The sequence below is a fragment of the Chenopodium quinoa genome, unplaced genomic scaffold, assembly GCF_001683475.1.
Source record: "Chenopodium quinoa cultivar QQ74 unplaced genomic scaffold, ASM168347v1, whole genome shotgun sequence".
Taxonomy (NCBI): Eukaryota; Viridiplantae; Streptophyta; class Magnoliopsida; order Caryophyllales; family Amaranthaceae; genus Chenopodium; species Chenopodium quinoa.
In genome coordinates, this window is record NW_018743937.1 from 1,546,092 (window position 1) to 1,562,707 (window position 16,616).

Below are 16,616 nucleotides of genomic sequence, written 5' to 3' on the forward strand. Positions count from 1 at the left end.
CATTTCCTTCCATTCCTCAGTACCTTCCTCTCTCAAAAGAAAAGAAACAAAAAGTTGTTCTTGAATCTGACATACTGTATTTGGGGCTATTTACCTTCAGCAGTAGTAATGATTAATGAACGGTGCAAGGAGTAGAGAACTGAGGAAGTAATGCGGCGCAAAATCTTCTAATTAAAAAAAAAAAAAATTGTATTTGAGTCATCAAAATGGCTGTTTTAGAGAAGTGTTGTACTAAAAAAGAACCGGAGGGAGTAATTATAAACATAAGATGGGATGGTTAACTTGATATGAAGAAAGATTGTGATTGAATTGAGTTGAGGCTCTTCTGGCCAATGCGTGATCCTGGAGCTTCTGGCTTTCAATCAGACTTGGTACAACAACAATATGAAGTTTTGATATATATATATATATATATATATATATATATAAACTTGTGCAGTTACAGTTGAAAAAAAAAAAATATGACAAGAGGCAAAAGCTTGTTTATATTACTTAAGATACATCCCACCGTAAATACAAACATACAGGTCATCTGCTATTTCAAAATGTGAAATTACCGATCCTCACGTCGAACTGTATTCGGATTAGACATCATGTCCATCATCATCTTCTCCGGAGAATCTTCCCAGTTAGTAAATGTTTTTAGGTCAATCTGAAACCAATTCAAACCAAAAAACAAGTTAATTTTTTTTTTCCCTGCATCTGTATCATTGTTAGCAAAACCATCAAATGACTGTGCAAAGTGTAAATTTACCGTGCGCCTTTGCTCTGTGAAAAGCTCCTCTCTCTTCTGGTACGACATTTGTATTTCCCTTGCAGTCTTACCACCCAATCCCCACACTTCCACATCAAGGACTGATGCTTCAACAGGAAGGTAACCCTACAAAAGATAATCAAAGACCTCAACAATCACATATATATCAGAAAGGGCTGTTCATGGTAATTGCACTAGACAAGATGGATGATCTGAGCTGGAAATCCAACATAGCTACGGGCCTACGGCATAGAGAATGTTTTGTGCCCTGCCCATGATATCTTATCCTAAAATTCCAGAAGATGGTTTGTCTGAAATCTAATCATGTACCCAAAATGGACACTTTTTTTTGGGTAGAATAAACAAAAACCAAGTTGGAAACTTGTAGCTTTACACATGCAAATGAACTCCACCAACATTGTAATATAAGGATGTACATTGGTACCACAGATTTATGGAGGCTTACTACCAGGATTCAACTCCTCACCTGATTAGGAAATAGAGAGCCATGCTGGTATGTTTTGTCGACAGCATGATGACGTACAGTAACCTTTGCAAAGTCATCATCAAGGAATATTCTTTCATGCCCGCTAGTTCCTCCAAATGCAATCCCAACAGGCTTTGGGTGTGGATCATATGCTCTAACAGTTGAATGCAAATGACTATAAAGGTAGTTCTTCTCCGTTCCTGCCCATGGAAAGGGCTCTCAAATTTAAGTACAATTAGTAAATATCATACAGTCACTTAAAAATTTCCCAAACTATCCCGTTCACATACCAGATGCAGAGAATACATGAAAGACTGGGAATATAGAATATAGACAACCCCCATTCCCATAGAATCCATCTCTGTTTTCGAACCCTTGTTGTGCGAGTGCCCCGATGATCCATTTCTGGCTGATCTCACTGGATTCACCTGAAAAGGCAGAGATCAACAATAGTAATGGTCCATGATAACCATCAACATTCGACCATAATCTGTTTAGCCCTTTCCCGTGATGATAAGACCTGTAAAGCAATGACAGTAATCAATCTCCAGCTCATAAATAGTGTGTCCAGCCAACATGAGACTGAAGGCTATCCAATCCACATATATATATATATATATATATTATAAGTAGATTTGAACTTCAAGCTTTATTTTGCAGCAGGTGATCAATAAAATTGACATAAAATTTTAAAACTCAGGGTTTGCTCCTATTTCAGGTGGACCTAACTACTTAAACAACCCCCAAATGGCAGTTACACTTTGCATCAATAACAGTTGCTGCTACATGTTTATTTATTTTACATATAAATTTTTTTTTCCCCCTCAGAAGCATAAAACTTGATATTAGTGACCAGTCACTCTATACAATAATAAAGTAATACAACAATCATTTATCAAGGAAAATATTTCATAATTTAATGGTGCATATTTAACACAGAACATAAATGAAAGATGCAGAATTTGACAAATTATCATCAGATGACCTCATATAGTCCAATAAAGAAGTTGTTAGTAAATATTACTCCTTCAGTTTCAGAATAATTACACAGTTGGGCACAAGTTTAAGAAAAAATTGAGTGGAGACCATTAAGTAAGTTGTTTAGTGTAAAGTTAGTGGAATCATTTTAAATTGTAATAAAAGGGGGCATGTGAGAGTGGAAAAAGTAAGCGAGCCATGATATATGAGAAACAACATTTTAATGATGGTGAGTCAAATCTAATATAAGGAACTGTGTCAATTATTTTGAAACAGCCAAAAGAGGGAAGTGTGTCAAAGGGAGGCGCACTGGATTAATAAACTGAATCTATGCTACAGTACACTTCATAGAATACCACTATTACGCCAAAGCACGCTACATAGATGTACTAAAACAGAGATATGTTCATCCAAAATTTACAACAAATAGCAAAACAATATACAAGTAAAAGAAATTTTATTTATTCTCAGCTGGGATTTAAAGTAAACCTTTTCAAAGCCACTTATGCTTATATTGGTAGAATGAGTTGATTTTTTTGTAACCACATCAACATTGAGACAACCAAATCAAGTACAAGATTGTTCATTTCATGGATAAAGCATAGCAAGGCAAATGTGCCCACCCACGTAGAGTAGTTTAAATCGGGGTATGGGGAGACGTATGTTGATATTAAAAAAACTGCATGTAGTTCAACTAGGAATTTTCAGGAATTCCTTCGAACATCAAACAAATAAAAGGCAAACAGAAACGTGCAATCCAGAATCATAGATATTGAAGACGAACCGATAAAGAAGGCTATCCGGTATCACATCATTGTTGCTAGGGAAGCATATCCTCAAAAGCTCCTCACTTATGTTACTTCTTTGGGAAAGAGTCATTGCCCATGCCCTACCACATGTTAGAATATGAACTTCGTTTGACTCTGCAGAAGTGGATTCAGCAGCAATTGTCCCTGAATTTTCTGTTCCAGTAGGCTGCCGATAACAAGACAAGAATAGATCAAACATTATTGTTCTTTCAAACTTAACACTTTGTTTGGATAGCAAATAAGGAAGGAAAGGGAGGGGAGGGAAAGAAGGTGAAGGGAATGGAAAAGAAAGGGAGGGGAAGGTGAGCTCCATTTTCCTTCCAAATATCTCCAATTTTGGAGGGATTATGCTTATTAAAGAGAGGGGAAAAATGAATCCCTCCCTCTCCTTTCTCTTCCTTCCCCCAATCTTTTACCCAAACAAGAGAGTTTGTCCACCTCCTTTTTTCTACCCTTCTTTTCCTTCCATCTCCTTCTATCCAAACAAAGTGTAAATAAATAATGAATTTTTATAGTCCACAAGCAATTAGATTAAAATCAGGAGGAAAATGGGAAAAGACAGTCAAGGGACACCAAATACTCGAGTCAACAAACCACTCGCATTCTAGGCAAGCTGTCTACTCAGCTAATCACAACATCCATTGTTTCAGATAATACTACCTCCATTACTTTAGAAGAGAAAGTGTGTACAACTAAGTTATAAATGTAGATTTGTCCTCATTTATACAGTAAGGGTAGTGAAGTAACTCCAAAAAAATGAAAAAAAAATTCCATTGGGAAAATGATGCAAGTGTGGTGAAATATCCCAAAAGAGAATATGTTGCATGTATTGAGAAACAGAGTGTGATTGAGGATACTCTTGAGCATTTTTTTTTTTTCACTATTATGATGAAGTTCATCAACATAATCTTGTGCTGCTAATCCTGATAATCAAGCTAGTTTTTAAAATGCTAGGATCTTGATATACTAAAAACAAAATTTTCATTCGCTCTCCACACAACAGCGAATCACGATTTGAAACTTAGGAACAACCACATGGTCTGCAGGTGGACTAGCTTAACACTACTAAGTAGCAACTTAAGTTCCCACTCCGTGTTGCAGCTTGCAGGTAACATAAAAAGAGAGCATAAATAATGTGAGACATGAGATGGTCCTTCAGTGGATAAACATTAAGGGGAACAAAAGTTATCCAGGCATCATCACCAATATATGATACTATAACATGTCATTATCCAAACATCTCTAACAAAGCTCTAGAATAGGAAAAGATGAGGACTAAAAGATAGCAACTTGGTTAGTGATATTACAAAAAGACATATAATAAGATAGATTTGTATAGAATTCTCCATGGGTTCCTTAATTTGTTTCAGCCTCTCAGAAAGAAATGTCCCTTATTCACAGTAAATAGAGCATCAATAGTTTTCAAGGAAGAACCAAGGAAACCCAATATACAAAACTGGGAAATTGCTGGGATCAACTAGCTGAAATTCAAAGTAGCAAAAGATCAAGTGTTGATCCCCAGAAATATTATCCTGGTTAATTGGCAGCACATAGTTGGTAATGGTGAGGTATACTCGAACATATACAAAGCCTAGTCTCCATTTTTCCTTTTTGATAAATGAATGTTTCAAATAAATTTGAAAGTTCTTTAATCATATCTTATTGACTGCTCAAGGCAGATTATTGAGCCATATGCTGCAAGGGAAACATGAGCCTACGAATTTGGTGTGCCATGCCGCTATCCAAATGCCAAGGAATGCATTAGTACTAAACATTTCAAGGCCATGAAAGCTGTGATCTCCTTTCAATGACTTCATAGTCAATACTTTGAGAGCTGGCTGGCATAAATATATAAATAACTAAAAACAAAACAAATTATACTGAGGAAATCAAAAGCTGTGATCTCCTTTCAATGACTTCATAGTCAATACTTTGAGAGCTGGCTGGCATAAATATATAAATAACTAAAAGCAAAACAAATTATACTGAGGAAATCATAGAAAATATTGTGTCTTACATCAGTTGCTTGGAAAGTCCTCCAAGATAACATATCTTCTCTAGCATATAGTTTTTATATTCTCAAGGGGTATTGCACACTCAATATTAATATTATTATTACAATTTTGCACGGGGTGTGCTTAATGATCTTACAGCAGATAAGTTGTGACCAATATTGTCATAATGATCCAATTCTTATAGGTAGAAGACCTACTTAGGGGCCAGTAAGAGAGATTGTTATAATTAATGCAGGAATTCAGCCAGTAAAAGAACAGTTAATTATTCAGTACAACTGAATTACATTCTTTTGACAATGAACATTTATATACTTAGTCATAATAGGGCCAATTTGCATCGCTAAACTGATAAAATGAAGCTATCATTCGGCTAACCTAACCTCCTTTGTTCCTTGGGACCGGCAAGAGGCTTCCTGTTTTCCATTGACTATGCTTTTCAGCCTTTCAATTGGAATTTCTTTAATCTAATCCAAATCCTGAAATCTACCAGAAAATATGATAAAAACCAGTTTGAAACCCCTCAAACCTTTTCATTATTTTCCACTGCTTCCTATACAATTTTTATTCTTTACACACTTCATTCTATTAGATAATCATAATGCCTATAAATAAAGAGTCACAGGATGCTCATATTTGCTACAATAAGTAAAATAGCTTATATAAAGACCCACAATTGAGTCAATTTAAAACTAAAGAGAATATTGTAAGGGGAAACATAAAAACTATTTCCCTACAAAAATGACAATTACTTTAAATTGTAAATGACCAAAATGGAGATAATGCCTGACCAAAATCCAACTTGATCAACCTATCATATCTCATAGACACTTTATTTGCACTTCATGAGGTACAGTAGCACACTTGTAAGTATTGAACTCAATGAAATCTATATGTTTCATTCAATTGAATTTGATGAATTTAAAAAATCTATATGTTTCATTCAATTGAATTTGACGAATCTAAAAAAAAAAAAATAATAATAAAATAAAGTTCAATGAAAACCATATTTAATTGAGATTCATGAAGCCAATTCCAGCTAAAACATACAGTTTGTCAAACAAGCTAAGGCAGGAATACCGCAGGATATCAATTGGAAAGATAATAAGTTTTAACTATAAATACCTCAGTAAATACAGCTTTAAGTCTGGAACTAATGAAATTTGAAAAGCATTCTGCGAGGTTGGGCAGTGTCCTTATGGCCCACATATGTATCTTTCCAGCAGTCAGCTCAGCTTCGAGACTTAATACATCAGTATTCCATACATCAACATCACTACCATTGTCCATACAAGAAACAACGGCTGAAAACACCAAATGATTAAGATCAGGTATGCTCACATGCTCACTTTCCGTGGCACTCTTAGAACTCCTTGAATTCCAGGACATAATCCAACATACCCAAATTATCATCCCCAACTCTCTAGGTGAGATTGACCCACTTATCTTTCCATCAAGTTCCTCAGAATCAAAATGTATACCCATTGGGCTCCCAGCTCTATCAGCAGATAATGCAAACACCCGTAACATAATGTTCAACAACGATGAAGCTGATATCCTCCCACAGCATTTCACATAACCTCTTAAAAATTCCACCCAAGTTAACCCTCCTTTCTGAGGTACAAATAGTGTATCGGTTATAGAGGCAGCCATCTGATCCAAAAACCCCTGGAAGCAATCCGGCACATTGGCTTTTTCGCAGCTTATGCTGGTATACTTTAGAGAAAAACATTGCTGTAAAACCATAGAAGCAAAAAAATAGTTAACCATCTACTCACTAATAAAACCAAATGGGAGAATGAGAACAAAATTAGATATTACGCGATATTAACTACAACATTGAGAGACCTACATATGGCTAATTCTATCTATGTACATTCCAATACAAATGATATCGATTTTTATTACGACAAATAAAAACCAATATCTCATAAAATCACGGTTACTGAGTACACCATCAAAACAAACCAAGCTTCCTATTTTGTTCATCACTTGCTTGCAACTCTTCACCGGTATCACAAATTATCGGCAGAAAACAAACTATAACCATAAAAATGGCATTAACATAGAATTAAAACCAAAAATTAATCACAATTCTAAGCACTAAAACGAGTGATAATAATAAATTATGCACAAGTTAGAGTAATCGCATAACTAATTAGCCACTACGATCATTTGATTGCATTATTACTTTCCAAAAATTGATCAAGAACAAAAACGAATTTCAACCAAAAAAAAAAACAATTCAACCACAATAATCAAAGAAATTGATGAAATAATGATTCAAATTAGGGCAATTGAAACCTGAAGAGAAGAGAGAGGAATAGAGTGAGAAGAAGGATCGGCAAGTTTAGAGAAAGAAGTCTGAAGCAAAGGAAGAGAACCAGAAGAAGCAGCTTGGCCTTCCAATTCTCTCTCCTCTTTGGAATTGGGTGTTTCCGTTGACGATGATTGTCCCATTTTTCTTTATCTTTCTCCAAATCTATCTATCTGAAATTCTCTTCCTCTTTGATCTTTTGTTAGTTTTGTTTTGTCCTGATTTAATAATAAGTTAAGTAGTATTCTGGACTCTGTCATGGCGCCACATTTGGTTGTTTGCGATGTCACTGTCACCCTGAATTTTACATGATTATGCTCTTACCAGTCTTACCCGCTCTGCGCATATCATTTGCCGACATGATTGGTATCGGATTACAAGTGTAAAAGAATGATCTGATCTGATCTATTTCGAAATTGACTTGAATTAAACCCAATTTAAATTTAGACTTGTATGAATAAAATAATTTGCAATACATAAGACTTGACCCAATCCGACCTCACCAAACCCGACCTGATTACCCTAAATTGGCAACGATGAATCGGATAGAGCTACTCAATGACAAGTGTGACGAGCTATTTAACACGAGACCTTGATTGTTGGAATATCATTAAATTTTAACCCTAATCGATTAGGCAACACCAATTGGGAATGAAAACCGACTTGATCTTATTTACTACCTCCGTTAATAGAAATTTACAACATTTGCCATAAACAAGGCTACCTATTATGTGCAACAAATGATTTTTTTTCCTCTTTTAGTAAGTTTTTTTGTAAGAAATGACTAAACTGCCCTCACTTAACCAACTTACTCCCTTAATTATTTCACTAACCATACTCTATTATAACCAACTTAACTCATCTAATCGTACAAAAAAAAAATCAAATATCTCAACATTCATCTTCGTCATCAAATTTCTCTCTTCTCCTTCATCATCAAAATCTCACTCCTCCTCACTCATCTTTCATCTTCAAGAATCAAGATTTCATTCCTCCTTTATCTTCCCCGGTCCAGATTTGAAGGTGGTCGCATGTGGGTTTTGTAGGTGTGGTTGTTCTAGGTGGCACGAATTTCGTGGATGATGGTCTAAGTTTTGTGGGTAAATCTAGATGTCGTGGTCTGGTCTAGGTTTTTGTTGTGGTTGATTTTCTAGGGTGGTAGGTGGCGTGGTGTTGGGTTTCGTAGGGCAGTGGGCCGAGCGGCGCGGTGTTGGGTTTCGTCGTGGTGGTGGTTCAATTAATGGGTTCTTGGTTTCGATGGGTTTTGGATTTTGTGGTGGTGTTGGATTAATTGGTGGGTTCTAGGTTTCGTGGTGGTGTTGGATTAATTGGTGGGTTCTAGGTTTCGTGGTGGTGGTGGTTTAATTTGTGGGTTTTGGGTTTTGTGGTGGTGGTTTTCGGTGGGTTATGGGTTTCGGTGGTGGGGTGGTTTTCGGTGGGTTTTGGATTGCGGCGGCGGCGGCGGTGGTTTTTGGTGGGCTCTGGGTTTCTGTGGTGGTGGTGGTGGTGATTCTCGGTTTTGGGTTTGGTGGTTTGTTTCGGTTAATTGTGGATTTTTTTTTTAAAAAAAAAAAAATAGATTAATACTTAAGTAATGCCCTTATATTTCAATAATCATGTTTAAAAACTTTTTCCTTGGAGTCCGTGCTACCCCCTTTATTGCAAATAACTGTTAACGGAGATAGTATTTTATTTAACCTAAAGTCGAACTGAATTGAATTTAACTGGACTGAATATAACTCGTACTCAATAATAAATCGACCAATTTCAAACATTAGTACAGTGATCTAAATTGTTTACGTGTAATCACACATGACTTATTTTACCTAAATTACTTACAACTTGAAAAATTGAAATTGTTCCAAGAAAACCTAAATAAAACTAGCATGTTTCAACGAACTCGTGACTATTTTAATTAAACACGTTTACAAACCAAAACATTTTGACATGAGAAACCCTAGATAGACTCATTTCTAAGGATATTGAATACTTTTTTTCCTAGTATTATTCCAACAAATAAAAAAGTAGAATTGTTGAAGTAAATCTTCTTTAATATTGTACTCAAGCCTTGAATATTTTTTTCAAGTTTGTTCAATTGCTTAATGAACAAGCTTTAAACAAGTTTATTCACAATTTTGTGGTAATAATTATACTAGGGGGAATATACTAAATTATCAACTGAAAGAAAAATGCTTTATTCTCTCTCCTCCTTTCACACAAAAAAACCCTTCTGAAACCTAGACCTCACTGAACTAAGCTCCACAAAGAGCTTCTAACTTTGTTTAGTGTTTTCATCTTCTCACCGGAAAGGTTAGTTTGGTTTTGTCGGTTCCCTATGAGATAAGGAGATGAGGAGGCTTGTTTCTCGCCGCTTAGAAGAAGGATCTAGGTATAGATCTGTTTGTTCAAGGGACGAAATTGACGTTTTTAGGGGTCTTTGGCCAACTGTAATGCCGCCGTAAGGGATTAGGAAATTGCGATGGTAATTGGTGAAGTTAGGGCTAGGGTTTCGTAGATTTCTTGCGATCGGTTTCAAAATTCCTTTGTTCTGGTTTCTTCTTTGGTTTTGGCTAGCTTCGATTGCTCTATATTTTGGGCTTTATAAGTCTTCGTTCTCCATAGTTCTTAATTTGAAGCTAGTATGTTAGTTTTGAGTTTAAGTTCCTCCTGCATGTTTGGATGTCTCCCCTTTTGGTTTGTTGGATTGCTTTTTTCCTTGTATTCTGTCCCTGTTTGGTTTGTGGTTACATGGCCATGGTGGGCTTGTCCAATCTTGATGTGATAAGGGGAAGTAATTTTGGGTTAGACTCTAGGTTTTGGGTGGTGGGAGGGAAAAGTGTCTTTCCCTTCGCCTTTGTTTCATGTCTGGTATTTAGAGATGTTGGTCTCCTTGTTGTAGTCAGTTTTGGCTTATGCTGCCTGGGTTGTGGGTTTTCCTTGAAGAACAAGTTGGGTGAAAGTCATGTGTTAATGACTCTTCATATGTTAGGTTTGCGAGTGTTCGTCTAGAAGGTTTTGTGTTTTGTTTCGTTGTCAATTGGCTCTAACTTTTATAATTGGAGTTCTTTTAGTGTTTTCAGGTCTGTGGTGGGTTTTGAACTCATTACCTTCAAAATTTTAAATCTTTGCACTGGTCCCATATTACTTGGGGTTCATAGTAGCTACCAATCATGAATTTCTTTCTCGTAAAAGGAAAATAATCAATTTTCTTGTTACCGTGATATTACCTTCCTTTCGTTTCTGGCTTTGGTTTTGTTTTTCAAGCTCCACAGTTATGAAGAGTTTCTACATTGGTCAATTACTCAAGCTTCCCCCTTGGTGGAAAAAGGACACTGGGAATAACATGTAATGTAGGCTTCGGCTCGCTAGAATCGCGACGGTGCTACCTATAAAGTTGTTCCAATACTCATTGGATGACAAAGAAAGATGTTTCTTTTAAGTTATTTTGTTTTCTTTAGTTCATAATAGCAAGTGTTGCTCATAGCTTTGTTATTGTAAGGTCTTAATAGGCCTAATTTTTGTTGTTGTTGCTTAAACTCTTTCAATATATGCAACTTAATCTTTTGTCAAAAAAATAAATAATAAATAAATAAATAAATTATACGACTAGGGGGGATGATGTGTAATATTACTGTCATTATGAGGCATATGATTCATCCATGTCTCCATTTTCCTTAAGTTTGTCTCATCAATAACTATATATTAAAAGACACACCAGTAATAATACGTGTCATCTTCTGGTGCATCCTTATTTTATTTTTTTTTGAAATTTTTTTAATTATAGTTATACAAAAATAATTTCTTATATAAGTTAAAAAAGGTAATTACTTTAAATAAAAAAAAATTTGATATATCTTTCCACAAAAACATTTATGACTATAGTAGAAAATATTAACATAATTGCGTAATATTTTAATCTATTTTAATGAAGTATTCATATTTTTTCCCTAATAAAAATAGTTGTTCATTTATTGATTAGAATTCACATCAAAGTAGTGTGTATATTTATTAATTTTTTAAATTTTTTTTGTAAAATAACCAATTATATTTAAAAGTTAATACGATGTATTATTATTTTTTAAATTATCGTGCGTGGCACGGGACCTAAACTAGTATAACACTATCTCTAATCACTTACTTCGTACATCTTTAATAGTTTGATTTTTATTACTCCTTAATTCATTTGAGACGGCTTTGTGAGACAAGCCCAAAATAAAGAAAGTCCAGCCTCTAAGAAAATGCACGGGTTTGTGGCCCGAAGAAAACGGGCTTTGCGGGCTTCAGATATCTGTATTTATGAGCTTCTTCTAGCCTAGATAATGTCCATCATTTTTTGACGAAAAGGGATAACGACCATATCAATTCTCTCTATATTCTAGCAAAATCGGAAGCTAATATGAAAGTAATTATTGAATTGAGGATATCAGATGATCGACAAAATAAATCAATTTCTCCCGATTCATCTACAATAACTACAACATCCCCGTAAAAAAAATAAAAAATAAAAAATAAACCTGCAACATCAGAAAATCTAGGTATTTCATATTCCTATATTTTCCTCTATTTTCACAAACCAATTGGATGATGTTGTTTTATTTTTTCTAATATAGAAAAAAAATAGTTCAAGTACAGAGAAAGAAAAGGTTGATAAACAAGTAGTTGAAAATGATGTTGGTAAGTTTTTTTTTTTTTTTTTTTTTTTTTTTTTTTTTTTTTTTTTTTTTTTTTTTTTACAGCTGGGATACAAAATAACAGTGTGTTGCCTCTACCTCCATTTCCTAGCCTTTAGTGCCAGATCATGAGCTCTAGAGGTAACACTCTTGGGAACATAACAACAACCAAAAATAAAAGAGTCTAGAGCTTAGGTGAAGGATATCCTAGACCAAGTTCCTGAGGTCCTTTGGTGCCTGGAGCGGGTTCTGATAGCTTCACACTAACCTTGCTATCCATTCTGATTTCCACTTGGTCGAATAATTGGTATGCATCGATGATACCTTCCCTTATAGCCAACAACTCACATTGAAGAGTCGAGTTTCCTACCACACGTTTACCTCCCTCATGTACTAAGGATTCCTCCTTCGAGATGACCCATCCTATTGCCGCTGAGTTTAAACTCCTACGTGCCTTTTCCATGCCCCGTCCACTGTTTACAACTACTACTTCCTGTGGATCATGCGTTCCCCCTTTTGCCAATAATTTAACTCCTCTCTCCCCTGATCAGTAAGCGCTTGCCCTCTCATAACTGCACTCCCCTTATTTAGTCCCCCTATCACTGTAGTCATTGCTTCATTAATCATATGCAAGATTCGGATAGGCAAAACACTAGCGCTTCTAAAGATGATGTCATTTCTATGCTTCCAAATTAAACACACCACAGGATTGCCAAAATACTTCCAGCGAGTGCGGGATACTCCTTCTTCATTTTGATTGAGTATGCTATCATATTTCTTATCCATACCTCGATGGGCAACATCTCATCCTGCACCTTAATCCCTATATGACTATAGAGCCATACCCTCTTAACAATTTCACAATCTCTAAATAGATGGGAAGGCGTTTCTCTCCCTTTGCTACAAAGAACACATGTGGGGCTGACATTCAGCCCCCTCCTAGCAAGTCCTGCACTACAACTGCTTGCATTTAGTATAATTTTCCATCCAAGTAATAAGATCTAGTTAGGCGGTAGTTGACAGGGTAAAGTCGTATCCCCTAATCAAAAGTAATTCCTAAATCCTCTAACTAATGTAGATAGAGAAGTAGGGTTGAATCCACAGAGAAACGAGTCTTTCTATTCCTAATTAATTAAAATAATCTAAATTATAAAGTAACCAATATATAAATTTGGGTATGAAACTAAACTACGAAGATTAAGAATAAGGAGAAAACAATAAATAGAAGGATCTAAGGCATAGGTTCACCAATAAATAATATTCCAGGGTAAAACATAATAATCAATCATCAATGCATACATTAATCGGATCATAAAGGGCTTTCGCTACGTATTACAATCACACAATTAATTTACCGGTATTAAATCTCATCTCTCGAATCTCGATTTAACCATTTATAAATTAACCTGCCTATTGAAACCAGATCTAAATATCAATTCTCATCTGTCGAATCTCGAATCAATATTGCCAAACTCATGCATAAAAGATCTGCGCAAATCTAGTCACAGAGCATTGAATCAATCAATAGGAAATTAAACTAGCATTGATAATCAACAACAATAAATTACCCCTTCATATTATTTATGGATCCCCATAAACCCTAGAAATAGAACTACTCACACATAATAAAAACTAAACTAATCAAAGCAATAAAACAAGACATGATCAAAGGAATAAAATAAATAACTAAGATTAAGAGAAGAGATATTGTTACCAAAGAAAATCTGGAATTAAGAATAGAGTTAAGAACAAAGTATAAGAGAGAAAACTAATCTAAGATCTAAGTAGAGAGAGAAAATCTAAAAGAGAAGGTGATTAAAATTACGTACAAAAATCGTACTTAAACCTCCCTAAAACAAACCCTAATTGAAAACTAATCAGATCCCCTAAAAAACACACGCCCGATCGGGCCCGCCTTTTTCTCTGCGTACTCTTCTAAACAGCCGCGCCCGATCGAGCTAGCAGCTCACCCGATCGGGCGCGCCTTTGGTCACGCACCAGCGCACTCTCGCGCCACGCCCGATCGAGCCAAGCTTGCCCGATCGGGCCCTTGCTTCACCTCGAGGCTTGGAACTTCGATTGGGCTTATTTCTTCGGCCCAATCCGAATATCCACATAGGGTCTTGATCATTCGGTCCAAATACCTCGGTATCCCGATTACCGAGCCCTTAATCACCGGCTTGATGGCTCTAACCGGCCTTGGGTTTCAAAGATGGTCGTGCTCCTCTAATTTTCGTAGTTGATCCATGAAAACCCGGGAAAATGCTCCAAAAGTGCAATTTCTAGCAAAACTCAACCAAAACTACGAAAACACTAGAAAAAACTAATTAGTAATAAAAGTGGCTCTAAAGAGCCAAAAACACTACTAATTATGACCAAGGGACGGGGTAAGATACTATATAAAATAGACACATCAAAATCCTCCAAGCCAAACCTTTGCTTGTCCCTAGGCAAAGATCTCATCAATGAATAAATAAATATGTTTCACCCCAAAAAGTAAAAATCAAGCACAAACAATTCAGGGTAAATCAAATAAACATGCTTCAAAATCAACCAATCAAATCCATCCAATTACCCTTCCTCCCTGACAATTGTCAAATAGAGCAAACCAAAAGAGCATATAGAATTCAAGACTAGTGCTCACACACTAAACTCTCATTTATGTGGTGAGTAAAGATGTACTCGATCTCTCTCCAACCAACCCCTTTATGTGAACAATGCCCTCCCAACTCACACTCTCGTGTGTTTAAAGTAATGAACACTCAACCTACTAGTCGACTCAAAATATGTCAAATCATAACTTGCATTGATAAACAACACTTTCATATTCATACAACTCTATGCACAAAGGTCGGAAGGTCTTTAAAGCTTGTAATGTAAGGCTAGGGTAAAGGGTAGGAATCATTTGGGAACAAGTGAGAGAAAAGCTATGCTTAAGGGAGAAAATACTAGTAAAACCCGTAATCAAAATAAATAATGACCAAACATCTCCAACATAACCAATCTAACATCCACCAAATATACTCCAAACAATATAAATAATCCCAACTCTTACAATTTCACTCATAAGGTATGATAATAGGAAATAGAGTGAATTAAAACAAACTTTGTACTACTTATTTTTTTTATTTTCTTTCTTTTTTTTTTCAAACTTGAACCTTTTTTTTTTCTTTTGAATTTTTTTTCTTTTTTTTCTTGAGCAACCTTCAAATAGAACATTTGAACATATGAAAAAACTTTTTTTTTTCTTTGCTCTTCTTTTTTTTTCTTTTTCTACCTCATATTGGAAATTTTCAACTTTGTAACACAAAACATCAATATTTTCCAATCATAATATCAAAGAACAATCACTCTTCTTTTATTCCCACATTGTGCAAATGATATGCACACCACAACTCCCTCAACTCACCAAATAATAGCTCCCCCAAGCCAAGCTTGGGACTAGTAACCAATGGGGCTCATATAAGCTTGTAATGTTGCTAAATAATCAATAAAAAGTCAAGGCAACAACATGGGTAGCAAGAAGGGAACAAACGTATCTACAATCATTTGAAGGCCACCTAAAAGAACAAATGTCTTCGTTCTCCACAATGTGCATGATAATGAGTCATACAAACACTACTTATAGTTGCAAACCAATACTCAAATTCATTGAGATACCAGGAACTAAGGGTATTTTTGGCCAAGCTTCTTTAAAACAATTTCTATTTCTTAGAAGTAGTTCTCTAGAAACTGTTTCAAAAGACACACTTGTGGGAAACATACTTGTTTGGCCACAAAATTTTAGAAGTGCTTTTGACTTTTTGAGAAATAGAAACAATTTTACATTGTTTGGCCTATTGAAAAATGTCATAGTATGGACAAAAAAAGAAGAGTAATGTTTATTTTCAAGAAGAATAATGTTTATTTTATGAAAGAAGATTAACGTTTTTTAATTTTTAAAAAATATTTTTTATCTGATAAATGAAGATTAATAACAATTGAAGAATAATTTTATTTGGTATATGAAATGAGTACTCATGTTAATCTTTTTTTAAAAACATAAATTATAAAAGACCCATTTTTTTTCCTCACATTTCTCAACTTTAGCCCTGCTTGTGCTCTGCTACTTTGAGCCATTAATACCTCCCACCACCACGACACCATTACTAATGGAGATGTCTAATGCTGTTCTTAAGTCTATCACTTGTTAAAGTTCAACCCTAAAGATATCTAAACTTTCATGAGTTTCATTTGTTTCATCAATCCTTCCTCTCTTCCTCCATTTCTCTGCTTGTGCACCAATTTCGCCACCACAATCTTCAATTTCGCCACCCACCACCAATTTCTGGCCGACGAGCAGTAATGCTTCGGGGTTTTTGCAGCAGATGTAGAGAAGGTACTTGTGGATAAATCTATGGAGACAAACGACGGAGGAGAGAGAGAATCTAGAGGGCCTATTTTTAGAGAGGATATAAGGTCCTTTTAACAATTTTTGAGGGTATTATCGTCCAATAAAAGTTTCATTAAATGGGTATAAACACTCCCCGAGAAACTGAAAGTAGAATTTTGGATTTGGAGCTTCTGTTTCGAAGCTCTTTAAGAGCTGT

The 16,616-nt window shown here is 35.4% G+C and overlaps 1 protein-coding gene across 1 annotated transcript; it reads right to left on the reverse strand.

Moving 5' to 3' along the window:
- Positions 1–406: 406 nt before the first annotated feature.
- On the reverse strand, positions 407–7,717 carry LOC110688697. The gene is made up of 7 exons (XM_021865439.1): positions 7,345–7,717; positions 6,166–6,774; positions 3,004–3,194; positions 1,532–1,761; positions 1,242–1,441; positions 755–880; positions 407–652 (listed from the first exon to the last, which is right to left on the reverse strand). The coding sequence occupies exons 1-7, from the start codon at positions 7,498–7,500 to the stop codon at positions 554–556; spliced, it is 1,611 nt and encodes a 536-aa protein (XP_021721131.1). The 5' UTR covers positions 7,501–7,717; the 3' UTR covers positions 407–553.
- Positions 7,718–16,616: the final 8,899 nt, after the last annotated feature.